We start from the raw sequence: 20926 nt of genomic DNA, 5'->3' as shown, positions 1-20926 counted from the left end.
AAATGTGCAAGGTCAAAGCGCATGCACTTTGCCCATAATTCATTTCATTTAACAAACACTGTCCCCTGACAGCCGAGATGCTAACAGAATGAGTCTGTCCTGCTTCCCACGGCTAGGTACCCACTCTCAGTGATCCCCACCTGTTCAGGTGATAGCCCTGCAAGATGACAAACACCACTGGTGCCTGGCTCTCCCTCACTTTAAGAAGGGTCCCTCAATTTAAGAAGGACATTGAGACACTTGAACGACTCCAGAGAAGGGCAATGAGGCTAGCGAGAGGCCTTGAGCATAAGCCCTGTGAGGAGAGCCTGAGGGAGCTGGGGTTGCTTAGCCTGGAGAGGAGGAGGCTCAGGGGAGACCTTCTTGCTCTCTACAACTACCTGAAAGGAGGTTGTAGCCAGGAGGGGGTTGGTCTCTTCTCCCAGGCAACCAGCACCAGAACAAGAGGACACAGTCTCAAGCTGCTCCAGGGGAAGTTTAGGCGGGAGGTGAGGAGAAAGTTCTTCCCAGAAAGAGTAATTGGCCATTGGAATGTGCTGCCCAGGAAGGTGGTGGAGTCACCATCCCTGGAGGTGTTCAAGAGGGGATTGGATGTGGCACTTGGTGCCATGGTTTAGTAGGCATGAGGTGTTGGGTGATAGGTTGGACTTGATGATCTCTGAGGTCTCTTCCAACCTTATTGATTCTATGATTCTGTGATTCCCTCAAACACCTGGGACCCTTCAAAAATGATGCAGCCCAGACTTCCTATGTGTTCTCAATGGATGTGGGATGAGAGGAATAGGTAGCAGACAATCATGTGGCAGTCATGGCTGCAGGGGCTTGGTAATGCCTTGCTGCTTCTAAATGATGCTGTGTCTCACCTTAAGTGATTTGCCCTGAAGCTCTGCCAGTTTCTTGGGGAAAAAAAAGAATTATTTTTTTTTTTACAAGTATTTTAGAAAAGCTGATTGGCCATTGGAATTGGAAACCATTGCAAAAGGTGGCACCCACAGTTTGTGTCTGTTACAAAGTCCAGATCCAGCAGCAACTGGCACTTGTGAAGCACACTGCAATGCAGGTAAGCTTTGTTGTGAGAACAGGTAAACCTTGGAAATTTCCATTACTGAGAATCAGGAGTAAAAGCAGTTCTAGTGCTCAAAAATGTCAGCTGGGATTTGTCTTACATTTCCAGTAAATGGAGATGTGGGAAAAGGAAGGGGAAGAAGGTGTTGTTCAGGTAAGAATGTGAAGAATAAAGGCCTTGCTGAGTCTGAGGCAAAGTCCCAGTAAAAGATGTGGTTTAGTGTAGTTGCAAATTGTTGTCTGACTTTTTCTGTTGCTCTGACAGGGAAAAAAACCCAAACAAACAACAAAGCAGAACTATTTGAGGCTTACAGCAGAGAAAGGCCTCCTACTGTCTCTGTCATTCTGGTGAAAGTAGCTCCTTCTAGTTCCCTGCACCAGCCCCACATACCCCCACTCGCAGTATGGAAGGCAGGCTCATGTCTCTTGCTTCCTTGCATAAAGACATAAAAGTGAAGTGCAGTCTTTCTTTGTGAATGTCATCTACAGTGGCCTCTCCATGACTTATCTGGGTGACCAGTAGGGCTACTCCAGCAATATATTTGATGTGACCTTTGCAAAAACGCTGTGAATGTGTCTTATAGGCAGTGCAATTTTATGAACAGGTGATCATGTGCTGACTGTACAGCCAGCAGCTGTATAATTCTACAGGGCATTTCTACTTTGAGAAACTTACTAAAAAATCAGGGTCTGTGGGAAGAGGAAACACACCAAGTGCAATCAGGAAAAGCAGGGACAGCCCCCGTCCTGCGAGGCAGCACCAAAGTCACCTGCAGGTACACAAACTGCTGCGAATCAGCTGCAGCACTTATGGCATCCCCAGGAATCTGTGGAAGGTGATAGATAGAAGCTGTATTTCTGAGGGGTTTGCTGTGAGGTGCAGGGTTTAGAGAGGAAGAGCTTGACCTTCACACTATGCACAAATTTGGCTCTGGTCCTGGCTCTTTTCACATGTGAATAGTTCCTGTGGGGCCTCTTTGTGTGCTTAGAGTAACAAACGGTTTCAGGATTTAGGCCTTGATCTGAATGAAGGGCAGCAGCCAAGCCTGGGCTTACAGAACACTGGTGCTGATAGCAAAGCAACATGTGTGCTGTGTGGGCACACTGACTCTTGCTCTGTCTTTGGCTCTTCTTTTTCATGATGGAACCGCTTTGGTTTGTAAAGGGCTTTTGCCCTTTGCAAAGTGCAGTGGTAGGGGTACCACCCTGCCTCCAGTAGAGGTTAAACAGGCCATCTAAACCTTCCACCTTGGTATTTTTGACACATAATAGACCCATTCTTACTGAGCTTAACCTTCTGTCTGGGTTCATCAAACACAGCTGAGGCAGAAGTGCTGGATCCCTTGTAAGCTCATCCTTAAGACACCACTTTGAAAAGCAGCGTGGGTCACTCCCCAAGACACTGCGTTCTGGACTAGCTGATGCTGTGGCAGTTGATTGCTCTTGCACAGGACAAACCCTCCACAGCCCAGTAACAGTCAAACCACATTATTATTTTTTTTAAAGCAATAATCTTTAATTTAATTTAATCTGAAGCAAATAGGACAGGAACCTGGCAGTGTCCCAGTGATACATATATGCCTTCATCACTTGCCTCTTCTGGGGTGTAAAATGCAGTTCCATTAGGAGATGCCCTTCATGGGCTTGGCTATTTCAGAAATTCCTCCCAACAACAGTTCAATGGAACAAGTATTAAAGGGCCTGACAACAGGTCCTGATCCATCTGCCTTCAGTGTGGTGCAAGCGAAACACCCACAGCTGCACACTGCTTTTGTTTGCTGTCGTTTGTGGCCTATATGAACTTTATTTCACATTGTAGTCCAAACTTTTCAGAAACGGGTAAGTTTAACAGACTGGTGGGCAGAACGCTCAGCATCCTGGCGTGTGGCAGCTGGGACACAACTGACCGGCAGGTCATCTTCTGTTTGTACATAACGAGGAGCCCCTGCTGTCTGTGTGCATATGGGACAAAAATAATGAAGTCACAACTCCACTGAAGTCACAGAATTTAGCAGCCAGGGTAGTGAAACACAAGGGGTGTGTGGTCAAAGTCAGACGGCTGACATTGGATAGAGAAATACAGCCCAGAAGAAAAGGAACCACCTATCTCCTCTGGAGTGTTTTAGCATGGTTAATGGCCAGGCAATTGTTCATTCGAGTCCACGTTCAAAGCTTCTCACTGAACACAGGAGTTAGTAGATAAGAGGGATACAGCTCCCTGAACGACCCGGGAATTTTAGCTTTTTTTAGAACTCTCTCATCCTCTCTCTTATACACCATTATTTCAGAGAAATTCTGGCCTTAAAACTATATTTAGCGATAAAAGTGAGAGATCACCTACATCTCGCTGCAGTGAAGAAGGTAAAACAAGGCTTTCACATGCATTTTCATAGTATTTTTAAGGAAGGCAGGAATGTGTGCTGTCCGGGTCCGCGCAATTTCACTTCTTGTTCATCAGGAAAGTTTAAAACGGTCTCCTCACCCAGCAGCAAACTACGGAGAAATGCTGAATTATTTACTAATAATTCTTGTGTTCACTGAGAAGGGCCTACTGCAGGCACTGGAAAAATACTCCAAATAATTCCAGGCACTCAACTTATTAAAACCAACGCCACAAATTAGCTGTTAATTAAACGCTATTTTCACGCAAGCCACAAGCAGCTGAACTCACCGCCACAGCCGCACTGTGCACTCCCTGCTCTGCACTGACTCGGCACAGGCCGGGCTCTCGCCCCTAACGCGGCCAGCGGCGCCCGGGGAAGCGCCTCCCGAGCGGGGTCCCACCGCCTGTCCCTGCTTGGCAGACCCGCAGGCTGGCGCGCGCCTGCACGGCGCGCGGGACCCGGCCCGGCAGGGACACTGCGGCTCGACGGCTGACAGGCATCCGCCCCCAGGCCACCCTTGCTCTCCCACCCGCCTCGCCCCGTCTCAGCTGGTCCCCGTCTGAGGTTGCGGCGCGATCCCGCGACTCGTTCCCGGCGCCCCTGGCCGGGTCTCCCGGCCTCACCGACACTCCGGCCCCGAGGAGCGCCCGCCGACGCGAGCCCGTCCGTTCGCCGCACTTCCACGCCGCCTCCCCGAGCGCCGAACACCCGCCGCCGGGAAAGGTTGGGCTCAACCGCCGGCTCCGAGCCCCTGCGTGGGCACCGTGCCCGGGAAGAGCGTTCCGCCGCAGCGCCGCTGCCCGGCGCCCCCCGCCCGTTCCCGCGGAGCCTCGGCGACGCGGCTGCTCTGCATCGGGATCTGGGTCCGCCGGCGGCTCGCAGCCTCTCCCTCCCCGTCTCGGGCTCCGCCGGGAGGGCGAAGGGAGCATCTGCCGCACTGCCGAGGTCGCGGCCCCGCAGCGGGGCGCCGGGTGGCGGAGCTGGGGGCGGCGAGCGCCTCCGAGCGCCTCTGCGGCCACGGGCGCTGCTCCAGCCGGGGCCGCGCGAAGGCGCCGACGGTGGGCTCGCTCATCCTCCTCTTCCCGCCGCTGTGCAGGCGGCGCGCGGAGGAAGGGGGACAGGAGCGACCCTCCGGCGCAGCGCTGTTCCACACCCCCGAGCTGGAAGCGCCGCGCCCCGCTCCGGACCCGAGTCCGGGGCCTGAGGGTCCGCCTTCCCCGGCCCCGGGCGGGGCAGCACCGCCGGGCCGCGCCGGGCCCGTGGCTGCGAGGCGGGGGGTGGGGGGGGGGCCGCCAGCGGGGACTGGGGCCGCCCTCCCGGCGAGGCGGCGGAGCGGCCACGCCGCCGCTGTCGGGGGATTCTCTGCGAGGAGCAGGCAGGGCGGCTCCGGGAGGGGGAACCCCCCTCGGCTCGGCTATTCGCATCCCCGGTGTCGCCCCTCCTCCTGGCGGTGATGTCAGCCGCGGGGAGGGTCGGCTGGCAGCGCCAGAGCGGGGCGCGGGCGGCCGCGGCAGAGCCGAGCCGGATCCGCCGCTGCCGCCGCCGCCGGGACAAGCGCGGGCTCCGGGGCGCCGCGGGCACCGCATCCCGAGCCCCCCCAGGCAGCGGCCGCCTGGGCCAGCAGTCGGCCCCGCCGGGAGGCGGCCGAGCAACAGCGGCGGCGGCTTCCTCGCGCGGCGATCCGCGCTGCACACCGCTCCCTTCAGCCGCCCGCCGCGGAGAGGTCCGCGGGGCTGCGCGGCCGAGCGGCACCGAGTGCCGGCTCTCTCCGCGCAACTTCGCTTACGCCGCAGGACCTGAGCGGGCTGCTGCGGGGCTTCCAGGGCGCGATCGCCTTTCCATCCATTTTCAGCTGCAAAAGCCAATAATTCGATAACCCAGCAGAAATAAAACAAACTCGGGCTTACCTAAAAGTTAGGATACCTTTCCCCCCCTTTTTCTTTATCATTTCTTTTACGATTTTTATTCCCTATGTGGAAGTCGCCTGAGAACCGTGCTCGGCACGCTGCATGGGAAGAAGCGGCTTGTGTTTTGGATGGAGGATTTGCTGTTGCGGAGCGGGCTAACTTCCATGCAGTGGGGCAGCCTTCACTACTCTTAACGCCTTGATGATGTGCGGAGGAGCCCATGTAGCTTGACATCGTGTGCAGAGAAGGCACTGAAGGTAAGAAGGAGGCTTGGGGAAAGGGGGATTTTTCTATCCTTTTTCATGATATCTTTTGTCCAGCATCCCCCTTTTCAGCAGAGCATCAGCAGTTCACCCAGAACAGTATTGACAGGCTCAAACTGATCGAGTGAAATGAAAGTCTGCTCCTGTGAAAAGTGCATGGAGCTCACTGGTGACTGCAAGAGATGCATTTATTTTTAGTCTGATAACAGCACATTGATGCTCTGTGCTCACGGCGCGGACACTGAGCTAACTCCCACAGCTCAGGAATGAGATCTACGGTCTCAGCCTCAGACGGGCAGTTTGCATTGGCTGCTGCATTTTGTTGAACGTATACCCCCCTCTTTTTCCCTAGAGCATCCCATCAGCCTGTTTGATTTGTGTTTTTTTGCCGATACAGTGTCTAGTATTAATGAGAGAGGGAGAGGAATGGGGGGGGGAAAGCATATGGAACATTTTATTGATGTGATCATAATCCTGTAATGGAGATTGCGTTAAATGAGGATTGCATCAAAATGCCTTGCTGCTGTGGAGAGAGGAGAAAGCAAAAACTATGCTGGATTGTAAATGAAGTTCTGTGATTGAAGGATTTTCTTCAGCCATTAAGGGATGTCTGTAAGCTTGAAGTTGATGTATATGTGGAGTACTGGAATGGGATAAAACCAGATCAAGCTGAAATATATTTTAATTTCCTCGAGCTCTGGAGACAGTTAGAATTGGTTGGAGGCATTGCAGTGATGTCCAATGAATTCTTGGTTTCAGCTATGGAGACCACAGAACAGCAAGGAGTGAGGAGAACACAGGAAGGCAAGGAGAGAGAATGCAGAAAGGCAAGGAGAGAATTTGGTCGTTTGGGGAAAAGAAGGGTTGCTCGTTTGTGACTTTTGCCATAATGGCACTAAGCTTACAGCCTGCTGGTTACAAGCAAACACTTTGTAGGCAATCTGGAAAGCAGGGGATTTATCTCATTCTCCTTTTGCAGCCTTGGTGTAGCTGCCTGTAAGAAGTAGCTGCAAGGTGTATGTTAAGAGGCAAACAGGGACTTATTGCCCCTCTCAGACACTGAAAGGAACTGTAAGTTTGAGAGTGATGGAGTCGATTCATCTGGTCCTGTCTTTTTGAGCTTGAGTTGATAAATACATATTGAGTAATTGTGGCTGCTTATCTCAATTGGCAAAGGAGGGGAGAAGATGTTCCAAGTTTATTGAACCAAAGCAGAGCTGAGGACAGGAGATGTTATCAACTCACCCCCGAATTCTTTGTGTGCTAAATTTCACTATGGCATAGAGAACTGAGCTACAAAGAGCACCTTCATCCAACCTTACTGAAAGAAAACCTAAAGAAGGCAAAGATAAATTGTAACTTTTTGGTTGTCAGCAGTGGAGGTAGCATTGATCTGTCAGGTTACACAGGTCAAAAGAGGTAAGAGAGGGAAAAAGTTATTTATTTCATTATTTATGTGCTCACAGTTGCACAGACACAAAGAAAGTTGGCATACAAATAATCCTCTTGGGGTGGTTTTGTACACCCACCAAAGCTGTGAGGGATGGAAGCAGCAGAGACATTCCTGTCCAAGTGCTCACCAGCCTTTATCTGCTCAGCAAAAGGGTTGCTTAAACACGACATAGTATAGAGCAAACCCAACCCAAAGAGCTGATGTTCTCAGAAGTAATTTGTTTTCCCACTTGACTCTTGTGCAAACCTGAGGTAATAGCTCCACAGTTCACCCTCTCTCCTGCTGCATATTTGGCATAAAGTTGAGACAGAAACACTCAAAATAAAATGAAGAAAAGCAGCCTAAGCATATTGAATTCCTCTTAAGCATTTTATTTTGGCAAAAGATGACTTTTAGTGAATTGTAAGAGACGAGTTTGGAATATTCATGGCGAGGCTCCAGGGAGCTTAGTGTTAGCTCAGTAGGCAGAAGCCTCATCTTCTAAAGAGATATCTGGAAAAAGATGTCTTTAAATTTCAAGCCATAATCAGTTGAGACTGTTGGTTTCCACATTTTAAAATCATTTGTTACGCTGCTTAGGGGAATGGTGCTTCATCTGGAAGAGAAAACAACTATTCCTAGCTCACTTTTTTACAGAGAGAGCAAGCAGTGTGCTCTAATTGTACTTCTGTATGTACAAATGTTCCAGATTTGACTCTGTTTTGTATCAAATAACAGCTGAGGAAAAAAATTGTCTTTTGAAACCATGGTTATCCATGCAGATCTTGGTCTGTATTTCTGCTACAGAAGAGCTCTGCTTCATGGCTGCATTGTTCATCCTTGCAGCATTTCTTCAACTGTGAGCCTTGCTATAGTTAAAGGATAATTTATATTCAGTGTAGTTCTGTCTGCTCATTGGAATTGGCTTTATACATCACAGCCTCTGCAAAAAAAGGAGATCAAAGATCTGGTCCTGTGGTCCTGTATGGCATTTGTATTCTACATGGACTTGAGTAATCCTGCACTGGAGCCATTCACGCTCCCACAGTTAAGGACATGTCAGTCTTTGCATTAAAACACCCATTTGCTTAGCAATTTAACAGCCACTTTTAGAGACGGGCTCTCAGCTCAAGCTGAACACATGCATATAGTAAAGGCAAAGATGTGGGAAGCAATGGAGTATAATAACAATTGGCATTTGCTACCAGAGGACTGTTGAGTTGGATTTATGGAGAGTGTAGTAGGAAACGGTACCTGCCCGAAAAATGTAGAGATGGGAAGGGAGAAAAAGAAATAATTAATCCTTTCTGCTTTGGAAAGCCCCTTGTGGATCCAGGTGAGGGTTTCTGCCTGGATTTTGAGGGGGCCGGTGAGTGCCTAAGTGAAAGGAAGGCTTTTCTTAAAGAGCAGCTCTGGCTCAAAGCAGGAGTTGGCCAGATCTCAGTTCAGTGGGCTTCTGCTTCAGACCGCATTGGAACTGATGCCTTTGGCATGACTGTGCTTAGCTCTTCTGAGAGCAGCAAAACCCTACCCCTTGTATCTTCCTCAGTGAAGTTGTCCTTTCAGTAAGTCTAAGCATGGACGTTTTTGAGCACTCTTGATTGTCCTACACAGGTATTCAAGGCTTTTAGGGGCTGCTGCTGCTACTAAAGCACCCTTGCCAGGTGGTTCACCTGAGAACAGCCGACGCAGCAATCACGGTTGCCAGCAGGGGACAGCCAGTGGGACTGGTGGTCAACTGGCACTTGAATAGAACCCTTTCTTCTAAAGCATCACAAGGTCTTTGCCAGCTGTCTGTTCAGTTACATAGACATCTTCCAACAGTACAGTTGTTGCTTCATGTGTGCAGACAAAGGATGGGATTGCTTAGAACAGCTCTGTGCATAGTTGATGCTAGAAGTTAAAGGACTAGGATTAAAAATACACCTGGATCCAACCTTGGTTGTGTGTGCTGCATAGTAGCACATTCAAGTAGCACATTTGAAACACAGTATGTCCTGTTCCAACTATTTTGAAGGGGATGAAAAATGAATGTTATGTGAAGGAAAGTGCTGCAACTGATGTAAAAATTCATAAGGGAGATTACCGTGTCATTCTTGGCCCCAGGTGTCTCTTTCTGCAGTGAGATCACTGAGAGGTGTCTTGCAACAGCTGTCTGTCTTCAGGGCAGAGGAGCAGCGGTGACCATGTCTTTCCTGGGTCTTCTGAACAGTCATGCTCCCTCCGAATAGATAGGCAAGTAACGTGAAGCAGGAAATTTAGGGTGGGAATGGGAATTTGATTATCCCTTAAGATCTGTGAGGAGGCTCCCATTCTCATTATCCAGCAGTAAAGTAAGAAAATGGTTTTCAAACACGGTCTCAGAATTAGTCGAGTGACTTGCCAGGAAGCATAAAAACTTCTACAGCTTTTACATGTTTAAAGCTTCACTCAAAGAGGAAGTTAATCTGTCCTTAAATTTGTCTTTAAGGTGTTATATGGTGATTAGGAGTGGGATTAGTGGAAATTACATTCTGAGTGATAGCAACAGCATGTACCAGAGGTGAATGAAAGGTAGAGCTGCTTTGTAATCTTCAGGAAAGTATTTAGGGAAAAAACCCCATGTGTTCCCAAGCAAGAAACCTGCAGCAACCAGGCAGGAAGAGTTAAACCCCTCTACCAGCCCAGCCTCGCTGGCACCGGAGATTGCACAGAGGTGCACAGAAAGGGAACGTAAGAATTAAAATGCAGCTGAAAAGGACTCTGGAATTCAGTCAGGAGATACAATCAAATCACAGGAGCTTGAGAGTAAGTAAGAAACTGTAAAAGGATTTCGGCAGCTGTGTCATAATTAAATATTCTTTTCTTTCGAAGGCTTTTGTTACTGCTTTTAGTACATACCCTGTGAAAATGACTTCATTCAGATGCACTTAGAGAATAAATGTTTTCCCATAGGTTAGGTAAGACTTAGCCTTCATGATTCAACATGGCCTGAGCCAAAGCTTCTTGTAGTGTGTGAAAGAATTCCTACTGGCACAGGGCCTTCAGATGAGTACTGCTTGCATGACACAACGGGCATACTTCTGCCACTTGTTTAGGACTTCAGCATGCTGCTGTGGTACAGAAGGCAGGGCTGTGGAGGAGTTGTGCTTGCAAGGATGGTAGAGCCTATGCTGTCAGACAGCAAGTGCTTGACTGACTCTGCAGGGAAGTTCTTCAATGGCTGTTGTTTCCTTCATTTATGGTGTGATAGACTCTGCAAGGATTGTGTCACTCAAAGGATCCTGCATCACCCGATCAGCGGAGAGCCAGATAGGTCCTCAGGGAGACAAATGAACATTCAATAGTGAAATGACAGAGAGAGGTGGCCCACTGTATTTAAAACCCATCCATTGTGGGGTTTAATATGGCGATTCCCTATGCTAAGAAACTGTTCCTGCTTCATTTTCCTGCCAGGGGAACATCTTGTGTGGTGTACTGCTTTGATTGGAGATGGTCGTTTCGGGGATGATTTTCTTCCCTCAAAGAACGCTAGAAATAAGATGTCACTGGTGATGTAGTCTGTTTGTGTATCGGTGTTTATCTGTTAGATCCTTAAGGACACAGCTTTATTATTTTTGTAAGAATTTAATTAGTAATTATGTGGCTTTATGCTGCCTACTGAAGTAGCAGTAAATACATGCTGAAGGGAAGAACATCCAAGTACAACTTTGGAATGCTTTAGGCACTGCGTATTTCATTGAACCAACTACTTGCACCATCTCTGCTTCTGCTCCATCGTGTTAAATAAATAAATGTCCATGTGTGGAAATCTGCTCTGCTGGGCCTGTGATCATACATGAAAGACACACAGTCTTGTTTCCAGATTTAGTCCCTGGCATGCAAGGTGCAAGTGTGCCCACTGGAAGAAAAGTGACAGATTTTGGGGTATGGCAGAATACAGGTTCCGTTGAAATGTAACAGCATGGGAATGGTTACACACAGGAGGGGCTTGGACCTGATGGAGCAGGTTCAGAGGAGGGCCATGAAGGTGATCAGGGAGTTGGAGCACCTCTGCTGTGAGGACAGGATGAAAGAGCTGCGTGGGTGTTCAGCCAGGAGAAAAGGCATCCCTGGGCAGACCTAACAGCAGCCTTCCAGAACCTGAAAAGGGCTACAAGAAGGCTGCAGAGGGACTGTTCCCAAAGGCCTGCAGTGATAGGAAGAGGGTCAATGGTTTGGAATGAGAGAAGAGCAGATTTAGGTTGGACATTAGGAGGAAGTTCTTTACCATAATGGTGCTGGAACATTGCAACAGGCTGCCCAGGGTTGGCAGTTGAGGCCCCAAACCTAGAGATATTCGGGGTCAGGCTTGACAAGGTTCTGGGCAGCCTGATCTAGTGGAGGATGTCCCTGCTGAATGCAGGGGGGTTGGACTGGCTGGGTTTTGGAGGTCCCTTCCAACCCAAATTGTTTTATGATTCTGTAAAAAAGTCAAGTGGCTGTCTTTAGGCTGTAACTGAGTTACAGGTCATGTTTTCTGATAATTGTCCTGAGAAAGGAAATTTCCTCACTTTGGGGAGGAACCGAATTTTATCTGTGCTAATGGAATTCACAGTTTAGGCCTATGGTTAGTCATTTATGCAGGTTTTGTGATTAAAAATATTAATCTTCCTGCCTTTTGACACACAAGTATGAAAGAGTGTGTCCTGCCAGGCCCAGGCTCACCTGGGTCATTGGTTTAGCTTAGGCATGCTGGTAGTTTTCTATCTGGAATGGGGCACAGCTTCAATAGGAAGCATTATGGCACACTGCAGGCTGGAGTCACAAATTGGAAAGAGATTTTCTTTGGACTTGTATGGTGTTTATGATGGAAGACACAGACTTGACTCATGTATGTTAAATAGCTGCAGAGTGTGCTCTAAAGAAAAGTGCAGAGGAAGTCTGTCGTGTCTTGAAGTGTCATTAAATGGTGACTTCATGGGAGCTGCAATGTGGATATACATCTGGACTCAAATAACTTTGGACCTCACTGTGACAGTTTGTTCAGATTACAGTTGCTGTCAGAAGGGTGTAAATATATGCAAGATACAAGGCATGAAACTAAAGCTATCATTAAACGGAGTCATGGCTTTACTTTGTCAGTCATTTCATCGACCCTTGGAAAATGTATGTGGCAACGTGTTGTAAGTTGAGGTCTGGAAAACAAGACAACACAGTCATAATTTCAGGGGTTAAAACTGGGAATGAAATGCAGAAAGTTCATTTTCTTTTCATTTCCATGCCTTACTCATATGTGAGACTTTACCAGGGTGAAGGTATCCCAGCTAGGGGTTTCATCAGAGTTTCCTGTCATCAGGACTCTGCTCCAGGAGATCAGCGAAGGGCTCGTCAGACAAGGCTATGTCCACGTCTAATTACCAGAGAATTCTTTTGAAACTTCATGGTCAGGAGGTCTGGAGTCTTATGATTTATTCAAGAAAACCAGATATGGAGTAAATAAAGGAGTTCATTGTCCTAGTTGGTTTCTTATAGTTTTCTAAGACAACTGAGAATGTCCTCTTCCTCTGGCCAAATAGCAGCTGAAGTAGAAGGTATTAAGCACAGAACAGTTTGAGTTGGAAGGGACCTTGTAAAGGTCACCCAGTCCAACCTCAAAGCAATGAGCCAGAGACATCTTCAACTAGATCAGGGTACTCAGAGTCCCAAATAACCTGACCTGGAATGGTTCCAGGGATGGAGCATCTATCACCTCTCTGGTTAACCTGGACCAGTGTCTCACCATGCTCCTTACAAATGTATTCCTTCTATCTCCCTCGTCTAGTGTCAAACCATCACCCCTCATCCTGTCACACATTACTGCTCTATCTTCCTTGTTTCCACCATAAATTTGTGGAAGGAAATAACATATGTGTGCATGTGTAGTTGTTTCTGGCATTAGGTAAATCTGAGGAATGAAAGTTACAGAAGGGTCCTTAGATACTGGAAAGTAAGTGTGTTGTAATTGTCTGTCATCAGTCTGCAATGAGGGTGAGCAGATAATGGAAGGATCAGAGCAGGTTTCCTATTCACGTATTTCTCCCCACTGTCATTTTTCATCAGTAAGTTCTTTAAAAAGGCCATACATCAGGAGAACACCATAAACCATGCTTTCTTAACAAAAACCCTCTTCAAAAGGCTACAGGCTTGTGGGCCATCAGTTATATTTATTGACAATATGTGCAGTCAAATATCAGGTGCTTAATATCTTTCACAGCTTAGCTTTATGCACACCTACAAAGAAAGCTCTTTTCAAGACCTTCTCTCAGGTGATGCTAGCACGTAAGATAAAGTGTGTTTGAGATGAGTTCACAGAATGGTAATTCAAAGTGTTTCAAGCTACAAAGGGAGCGGGGAAGACATTTGGCATATCAGAAAAAATTGGCCACTTCAAAAAAAGCAATTGAGGCACAAATGATCTGTGTTAAAGAAATGTGCCACTAGTGGGGGAGGTCGGAAACTGTTGTTTCCTTCACCGAGGAATAGGTGAGGTTGCGTCAAATGTTGGTTGCCTTATGATGAGAAAGGAACCAGTAGCATCTTCTGGCTGTGGTACTATGGCAGTTCTGAGCTGTGAGCATTGTTTAACCATCTGAAGCTTTTTTATTGTGTGCTAAAAGAAGAGATATTCTTGTTGCTAAACCAGACGCTCTCTGAAGAGTTTGGGTGTTGCTTTAGAATGTTTTGAATGGAAGCACTTAAAATTTCCTACTTTCTTCTCCTGTCCATGAAAGCAAAGAAAATTGGATTTACATGGTGCCCACACTTTCTCACTTTCTAAATTTGCCTGTTTATTAGAGCATAATATTAGAGAAGGGAAGGAGAATTTCTGATGGAAATAGAAGTGCCATTGTAACACAGTGGGGAAAACTTGTTAACAACCCTGCCTCCTTTTTGCCACAGAAAGGGAAGAAGTATAACACAGAATTCATGCTCCTCTTCAATGACAGAGAAACCCCAGCTCTTTTAGTTCTTTGAAAACAATGTGTCTTTGAATTAATTTTGTTAATAGGAGTTGAATAGCAATAAACTAGTAATTTTTACCATGGAACCAAGGCAGGACTAATGTTTTCAAAAGGACTTCTGTATTCTGGGTGTAAAAGTCCCTTTTTCAAAGTGAGTTGGACTCTGAAAGACCACCAAGCTTGTCTTCTTTCAGCAGTCTTTTAAGAGTTTTCGCAAACATTACCATTTTTGTTAAAGACTGCTTGCACCTCATCCAGGTTTTCTTACCTCTCTTGGGATATTAGGGGCATTCACACTGGTTCACACCCAGTATTCAAAATATGGTGGGACTCAAGGATATTTATTCTATGAAAAACCTAAAGCAAGCTATGAGATGAAGCTCAGAACTCACCATCTTTACCAGAGCTGCATAAAACAAACTCTTAAAAGGGATGACTGTGTCCTTTTTATCAACTTTATTTTATTCAAGCACATTTTACGTACTTAAATAGGGAGGAGGAGCTGAGTTAGAAAAGCTGTCATGGTGTGGGTTGAGTTTGAGGACTGTTACTTTTTATTTGACATTCTGTGGTTTTTGGCTCATCAGACAGATGCAGTTAAGCATCAGCCAGCCTGTACAGGTAGCTAAGTGTTACTGAGTTGAGCACTGGGTGTGTTTTAGGACAGTCACAGTAAGCATGAGTTCCAGGCAGAAAAAGAGGTCCTGTTTACTTTCTGTTCATTGAAGCTTTAGAATCCAGTCAGACAAACTAAGACAAAAATGAGAAGTTAAGACACTGAAGGAAGGTTTTAATATAAAGGAAGAGAACTGAGTGAAATTTGCCTGACTTTATGGTATTATTCATTTTGTAATGGTGACCAAAGCTGAAATCCATTGTACTGCCCATTAAGTTGGAGAAAATGGTAACTGTGGTGGTGAATTTGTTGTGACAGGACAGTCTTCTTCTTGACTAGATTGCATTATGCAGCTCAGGTTCAGTAAGAAGTTTCTAAATGATTGCTCTTTGGAATCACTGTGTAGGGTATTTTCAAATTACCAAACAATCTTAATTAACAAAATATTACTGCTGTTTGGGGCTGTGCAGCTTCATGCACTGGGTTAGACAACTTGTGCAGTAGCTGCTTTCTTTGGATGTTTTTTCGTCTTGCTCGTTTCAGGCAGGTTTTGATTATTGTTTAATGTTAATGGGAGAATATTAAAACTCAGAATATTTTCCTGCTCAGTTTGCTGAAAGCTTAATGTGGCTTCCTCCAGGTGTAATATCTTATGAGCCTCCTTAATGTCAGTGTTTGTGTTTCTGTTGTCCTGTGCTTTACAACAAGGACTGTTTAAAAAATAATGTCTGAATCAGAAATAGTGCAACATCAATCTGCAAAACAGTCTACGCTCTCAGTTCCTTGTACCTAATTTGTTTTGGCAGGCACAGTACTTTTAGGTTTTATTGTATTATAAACACTAAAAAAGCTTGAAAGAAATCATTAGAAAAAAGGTTTAGGGTAAGTAATTTAGCTGAGGCTGGCAGGTGGTATGGTGTGGCTATTGCAAGATTAACTAAGTTCTGAAAATCCAATTGCTGCAAAGCATTGGGGCTCTGTCTTGATTTAGTCATTGCTGAAGCAAAAGCCATTGCTTTGCTGAGCTGCTGAACTGTGATACAGTGGTTGGTGGAGATACTAATCACCAACAGAAACTACTTTCTGAAAAACTTGGGATGCTTCAGTAATTCAAGTGATAACTTGGTGCAGGACATCCCTTTAACTGCTGTGTATGTGGGTATGTAGATATAATAAATATGTGACACCGTGACAAATATGCCTGGTGAGGAAGACAGATAAAATGTAGGGAACCACTCTGACATTTCAAAATACTCCTGGAAACAGCATCAGTAAATTATTGTGGTAAGAAACTATCTGTTGGTGAGCCTCATGAAAGTTAGATATGCCCAGGTATTTCTTAGTCTGATCAGTGAGGGAATTACCATTTTTAGTAGACTATTTATGATCCATAAGAATAGAGTAAGGATGCCACCCATCATGTTGTGGACCACAGGCATGGCAGATTTGCTCCTTTGTTTTTGATACATACAGCTGTGATAGATGTGCTTCTTGTATTAGCTTTGGAGGGTGACATATGTAAAATCCTTTGTGGGTGGGCAACAGCTAATTTCTTCCTCAACTTTTGGAGATCATCTCAGTTTTATGAAGGACCCTGCAGATGACAGCTATAGTTACGTATTTGTCTCAGTGATTCTATGGAAAAGACTTCTCTACAGAGGTCATACCTCTGCTTTGTCTTGATTGTGGTTTCGTAGCTCAACTTTAGGAGTTTGCAGTCTCTGTGCTGTTCTGGTTGGTAAAGCAGTGGTGGAGAAGTGGGGAGCGGGTCAGGAAGAGGGGACCTGCTAGTGAAGAGAAGAGCTGTTTGTTTGGTTTGGGCATTTGCATCTCACCACTGCTGTTCCTGTCTGAGTGTGTGCTATTTGGTGTGATTTTGGAGGCCCTGAACTGGGGCTATATGCATAGGCTCAGCTGTTCACTGGCTCTTGACACTGCTGTTCTGAATACATCTTAAAGTACTGCTTTTGATCTAGGAAACACTCTTTCTGAGGAAGACCTGTGCCATGTTTATGTTCTTCTGTAAAAACGAACTGGAAAGTAGAAGGCTCAGCTGAGGGCCAGAAAACCTGTGTCTGATTCTTTTGCCTTAGCCCTGCAAGACTTGAGTTAGCTGATGTTCAGAGCTGTAAGAGAAGCTTGTTAATTCAGCTTTTCCTGGGGGTTTTCTGGAGTGGGCACCGAAGGTGGAGTATAACTTTGTTTGTATTTGTGAAGAGTGTTCTGCTGATGTTTCATGTGGTTGGTTTACTGCTCTTTACTGCAAGAGTGTCTGGAAGTTGATTGAGAAGTTTGCTATGAAAATGCAAGAAATGCAGTTTCCAGAGAGGGACTCAAATGTATGGAGTGTGTGGGTAAGAGAGTAAGGTAAGGTTGAGAAGAAACAGTATTTTTGTGGACAGGAATTTAAGTACTTTGACTAGATAGGAGAGACTACTGTAAAGGGAACTAAAGCTCTTCAAATTTCTCTAGAAAAAGGATCTTCCATGTTACAGAAGCTGTAATTTATTCTTCCTTTCACAATGGAATTATTTGTTAGAGCAGGGAAGCAAAAATTCTGCACTGGAAGGAAGTGATGCAGGTACTTAAGTTTCAGCATTTCGTGATTCGTTGCTGTGGTCATTAAGGTGAGATTAGACTTTCCCATTGTTTCAGGTACTTTCCTTCTTTTTCTGAGATGTCTATAATAGCATTGGTATGGTTTTTAAATGTCTAACATGTTCACCATAGTGCTTATGCCACACAACTGAAATTTAGGGTAAGGATAATCCACTGATTTGTGGTGGTTTACTGGGGCCAATTTTAACTGGAAGCTCAGCATGTACTCATTCAACCTCGAGTCCTGCTGTTCCACTTCACCATTCTGCTGCTTCTGTCTGAACAGGAACATTTTCAGTCCCTTGAAACTTTTGTAGGCATTACTCAAACATTTCCATAAATCTGCAGTGTTTTCAGTTTATTTGTACTTGCTTGGTCATTGAACACAGTTCATAGATTCATAGAATCATAGAATGGCTCAGGCTGGAAGGGACCTCTGAGATCCTCTACTGCAACCTCCTGCCACACCTCTCAGCTAGACTCAGCTGCTCAAGGTCTCATCCAACCTGGTCTTCAACAGGCAGGAGGCTTCCACAACCTCCCTGGAGAGCCTATTCCAGAGTCTCACCACCCTCCTACTGAGGCACTTCTTCCTCAGCTCCTGTCTACTCTTCTTTTCCTCAGCTTCAACCCATTCCCACTTCTCCTGTCTCCAGACACTCTGATGAAAAGTCACTCAGTTGTTCCACAACTGTGGACCGTTTCCTTCAGGTCACATGGAGGAAAGTTTCTTACCCTAATTATTTACCTTAATGAGTGTGTGTAAAAGGCTGTTTTGCTTTTGAACCATTAGATACTCTCAGTCTGGTATTTTCAGAAGCCTGCAGGTGTGGATTTTGAATAAATGAAAAGAGCAGATGGTGTACTGGGAAATCTTTGGTAGGCCAAGAAGCTAAATCAAAGTTTCCTTGAGTTCCAGGAGGTACTCTGCTTAGGGGCTGTCTTTCCATCACTAGGAAGTTTAATATTAAAATGCTGATGTATGTTGTAGAATTTCGTATGTGTGTGGAATATTCTCTGGCAAAAGGGTAAGCCCTAGAAAGAGATCAGCCACTGTATGCTTGTTAGCACATCTTGTAGACATGGGGCTTAGGTTTGCCTTGAGATGTTCAACCCTGATGGTGCTGAATATAAAAATGTCAACATAATTAGTCATCTGCAGCAGAAAAGATTTTTTTCCATTTCTTTTCACTGTGTGGAGGAGGGCATGAACTGGTTTAAAGTTACTCTTAATCATTTAGATTTTCTATTTTTGCCACTGACTGGGAACATTTACCAGTGACTTTTTTTTCTATCTTGAACTCGTGGATGGGCTATTTTGTGAGACAAATGTTATTGAAGGAAATGCCCTGATGAACCAGTATGAGCTGGGGAATAATCAGCCAGAGCTACTCCTTGACTGATGATCAGGAGTAAGACATAGCACCATGCCTGATCAGCTTTCAATAGGAAGTGAGCTACTGACACTATTCGAGTGCTAATCCAGGCTGTAGCTGTTAAGGAATTGCAGGTGTCCATATTAAAAACCTCACATGAAGTGTTCTGGATAAGGTACAGGTCTCTGAATGGGTAATTCCAACAGTCACTCTGTGCACTGGTGCAACTGCAAGCAAAGAGTGTTGTGCAAACCTAAAATGCTATCCACAAACTCAGAACAGAGACAATTCTTCTGATCCATCCCTTGTTTGAATCACCATAAACCTCAGGGGATGCCTCTTTGCAATCACAGCTAGGCAAGACAGTGTAATTTCAATGTACAGTTACAGTCACAGGTAATGTACTTGCAATGCATAGTTACCATCACAGGTAATAGGTATGGGGCTGTGCAAGCACAGGGAAATGGCAGATTTTCAATTTCCCTCAGAATGTGTTCATTATTAGAAGGTATTTGCCAGAGTATTATTTGTTGTAAGAGAAGAAAATCCTCTTCAAGTTTTTAATGAATCTCTTGAGAGATTCGTCAGATTTTCAGGTTAAAAAAAGCTATAAACATTCTGCTGGGAGTAGTCATTAAGGAGAAGATGAATGTGAGTTATCTCTACATTTCTTGTGAAACAGAAACCCTGAAGATGGTTTACAAACCAAAAAGCTGTTTCTCTTTAAATGGTCTGTACTGCTGCATTAGGTAATGAAATCCAAAGCAAGATTAAATTAAGTCTGCTTGCAAGATGAGAAGTAGTTTCACTGTTTTGTTTGGAGAGTGGTGTGGGTAACACAACATTGATCTGAACTTGAAGGGAAGAAGCCTGAGCCTAATATTTCCTTCATTTCTAGATTAGAAAAAGCATTAGAGTGGAAGAAAAAAAACCCTCCTTACTGCATAGTAAATCAGCTTGGAAGGCCTTATGTTGAAGAATCTGATTTCCTAAATGAAATCAAAATGAATTAATAAAAGATCTGTAGATTAAATAAATGAATGCAAAAACCCCAACCCAGCTCAATCCTCTGGTGGGTTCCTTTTTTGGTTAATGAAAAAGTGACAGCAGTGGCCTGCCAAAAGGCTTCCTTTTCCACCAGGCGCTTCACACCCTTCACTACTCACTCCAGCTTGCCTGACCCAGCAGCACGCTAGTCAGAGACTCCTAATTTGTGATGAAACAATTTGTTTAATCCTGTTTGGTTTTCATCTGAAGTATTACAGATGCAGTGAAAGGAATTGTTTTAAATGTACTTTCAAGAGACAAAAAATGCAGATAAATACTTCCAAATGTATTCATCAAAAATTGTTGCTTCAAACTTTTTAATTGGTCATCTAAGAGTGCTCTTGAGCAGACTTTGGTCTTGGCATTTGTAACAGTGTGACTGACAACGACAGGAAATCGGGACAAGAACATCAAATCTGCTCAGGTTTAGGGCTGAAATATCACCAGATGGAAAGGAATAGATGTATTCATGGAGAGGAATTTTTGTGATGTAGCCTGTTGGTGGAAGATGAATGGAAGGGTCTTGTGGCACATTTTCTAGTGGTTGTTGTGTTTGAGTATGTCTTAAATGCCAGCATTGCAATTTGTTGGATCTCACCTTCTTTACATTTCCTTTTAACCTCCATTTATATTTGGGCTGCCGTTTTCCTAGGTGATTAGAAAGCATTTAGCCAGTTTTCATTTGTCTATGATCCACTACTACCTTTCTGTGCATGTCTCCAACTGACTCCTGCTTTTCCAGAGTCATGGGCCCAAAAAGGAGCATTAAGCAGTAGGTTCAGCCCTGGTTTTGCTGGGCCAGAATCCTAGGCTAGCCATGGGCTGTAGGCCATTAGCAGTTTGGAATCAGCCAGGACAGCTGAGCTGAGTTGGCTGCAGGTGTTCCCCAGACCATGAGCATCACACAGTATAAAGGGAACAGTTTTCTAAAGACTCTTCCTGCTTGGGGTTCCTTTTGACCTTGCCTTTCTTTTTTTCCCTCCCACCTCTGAAGTGGCTTTTTCACCATCCTGCTGCTGAGGGCTGCTGCCCATTCCCTGGGCTGAGCGTAACTTGACGTACTTTGAAGTAGGTGTTGGTTTGGCTGCTTCATTAAACCTGTTTCCATTTCAGCCCACAGGTCTTCTTGAGGGGGCTTTCCCAATCCCCCTTCTTGACCAGGGAGGGGTCACTGGGCGATAGAGCAGCTGCTGGACATAGACAGGTTCCAAAAGACGGCTTGAAGTCCTGTGACCGGCTCTTTCAGGAAGGCTTGCAAGGTTTTAGGAAGAATGCC

The 20926-nt window shown here is 45.5% G+C and overlaps 2 protein-coding genes across 4 annotated transcripts in view; one reads left to right on the top strand and one right to left on the bottom strand.

The window, feature by feature from the left end:
* Positions 1–3799: 3799 nt before the first annotated feature.
* Positions 3800–5590, bottom strand: LOC128898109 (translation initiation factor IF-2-like). The gene is made up of 2 exons (XM_054169786.1): positions 5407–5590; positions 3800–5301 (listed from the first exon to the last, which is right to left on the bottom strand). The coding sequence occupies exons 1-2, from the start codon at positions 5588–5590 to the stop codon at positions 3800–3802; spliced, it is 1686 nt and encodes a 561-aa protein (XP_054025761.1).
* The window catches only part of PCDH11X (protocadherin 11 X-linked), a 419667-nt gene continuing 403893 nt past the window's right edge, over positions 5153–20926 (top strand). For 2 of the 3 annotated variants that reach the window (XM_054169525.1, XM_054169526.1), the window contains exon 1: positions 5154–5613. The gene's annotated coding sequence lies outside the window, so the exon portion shown is untranslated. Of the gene's footprint in view, positions 5614–20926 lie in introns of all 3 variants that reach the window. The other variant, XM_054169524.1, reaches the window with a different exon arrangement.

The sequence above is a fragment of the Dryobates pubescens genome, chromosome 18 (genome assembly GCF_014839835.1).
Source record: "Dryobates pubescens isolate bDryPub1 chromosome 18, bDryPub1.pri, whole genome shotgun sequence".
Lineage (NCBI taxonomy): Eukaryota > Metazoa > Chordata > Aves > Piciformes > Picidae > Dryobates > Dryobates pubescens.
This window is presented reverse-complemented; position numbering and strand designations above follow the sequence as displayed.

Excerpts from the sequence above, each read along its gene's own strand:
- LOC128898109 (XM_054169786.1), bottom strand. The coding sequence starts at position 5,590 with ATGTCAAGCTACATGGGCTCCTCCGCACATCATCAAGGCGTTAAGAGT. Across the intron at positions 5,302-5,406 it reads CCACATAGGGAATAAAAATC|CTGAAAATGGATGGAAAGGC; the intron begins GTAAAAGAAATG and ends TGGCTTTTGCAG.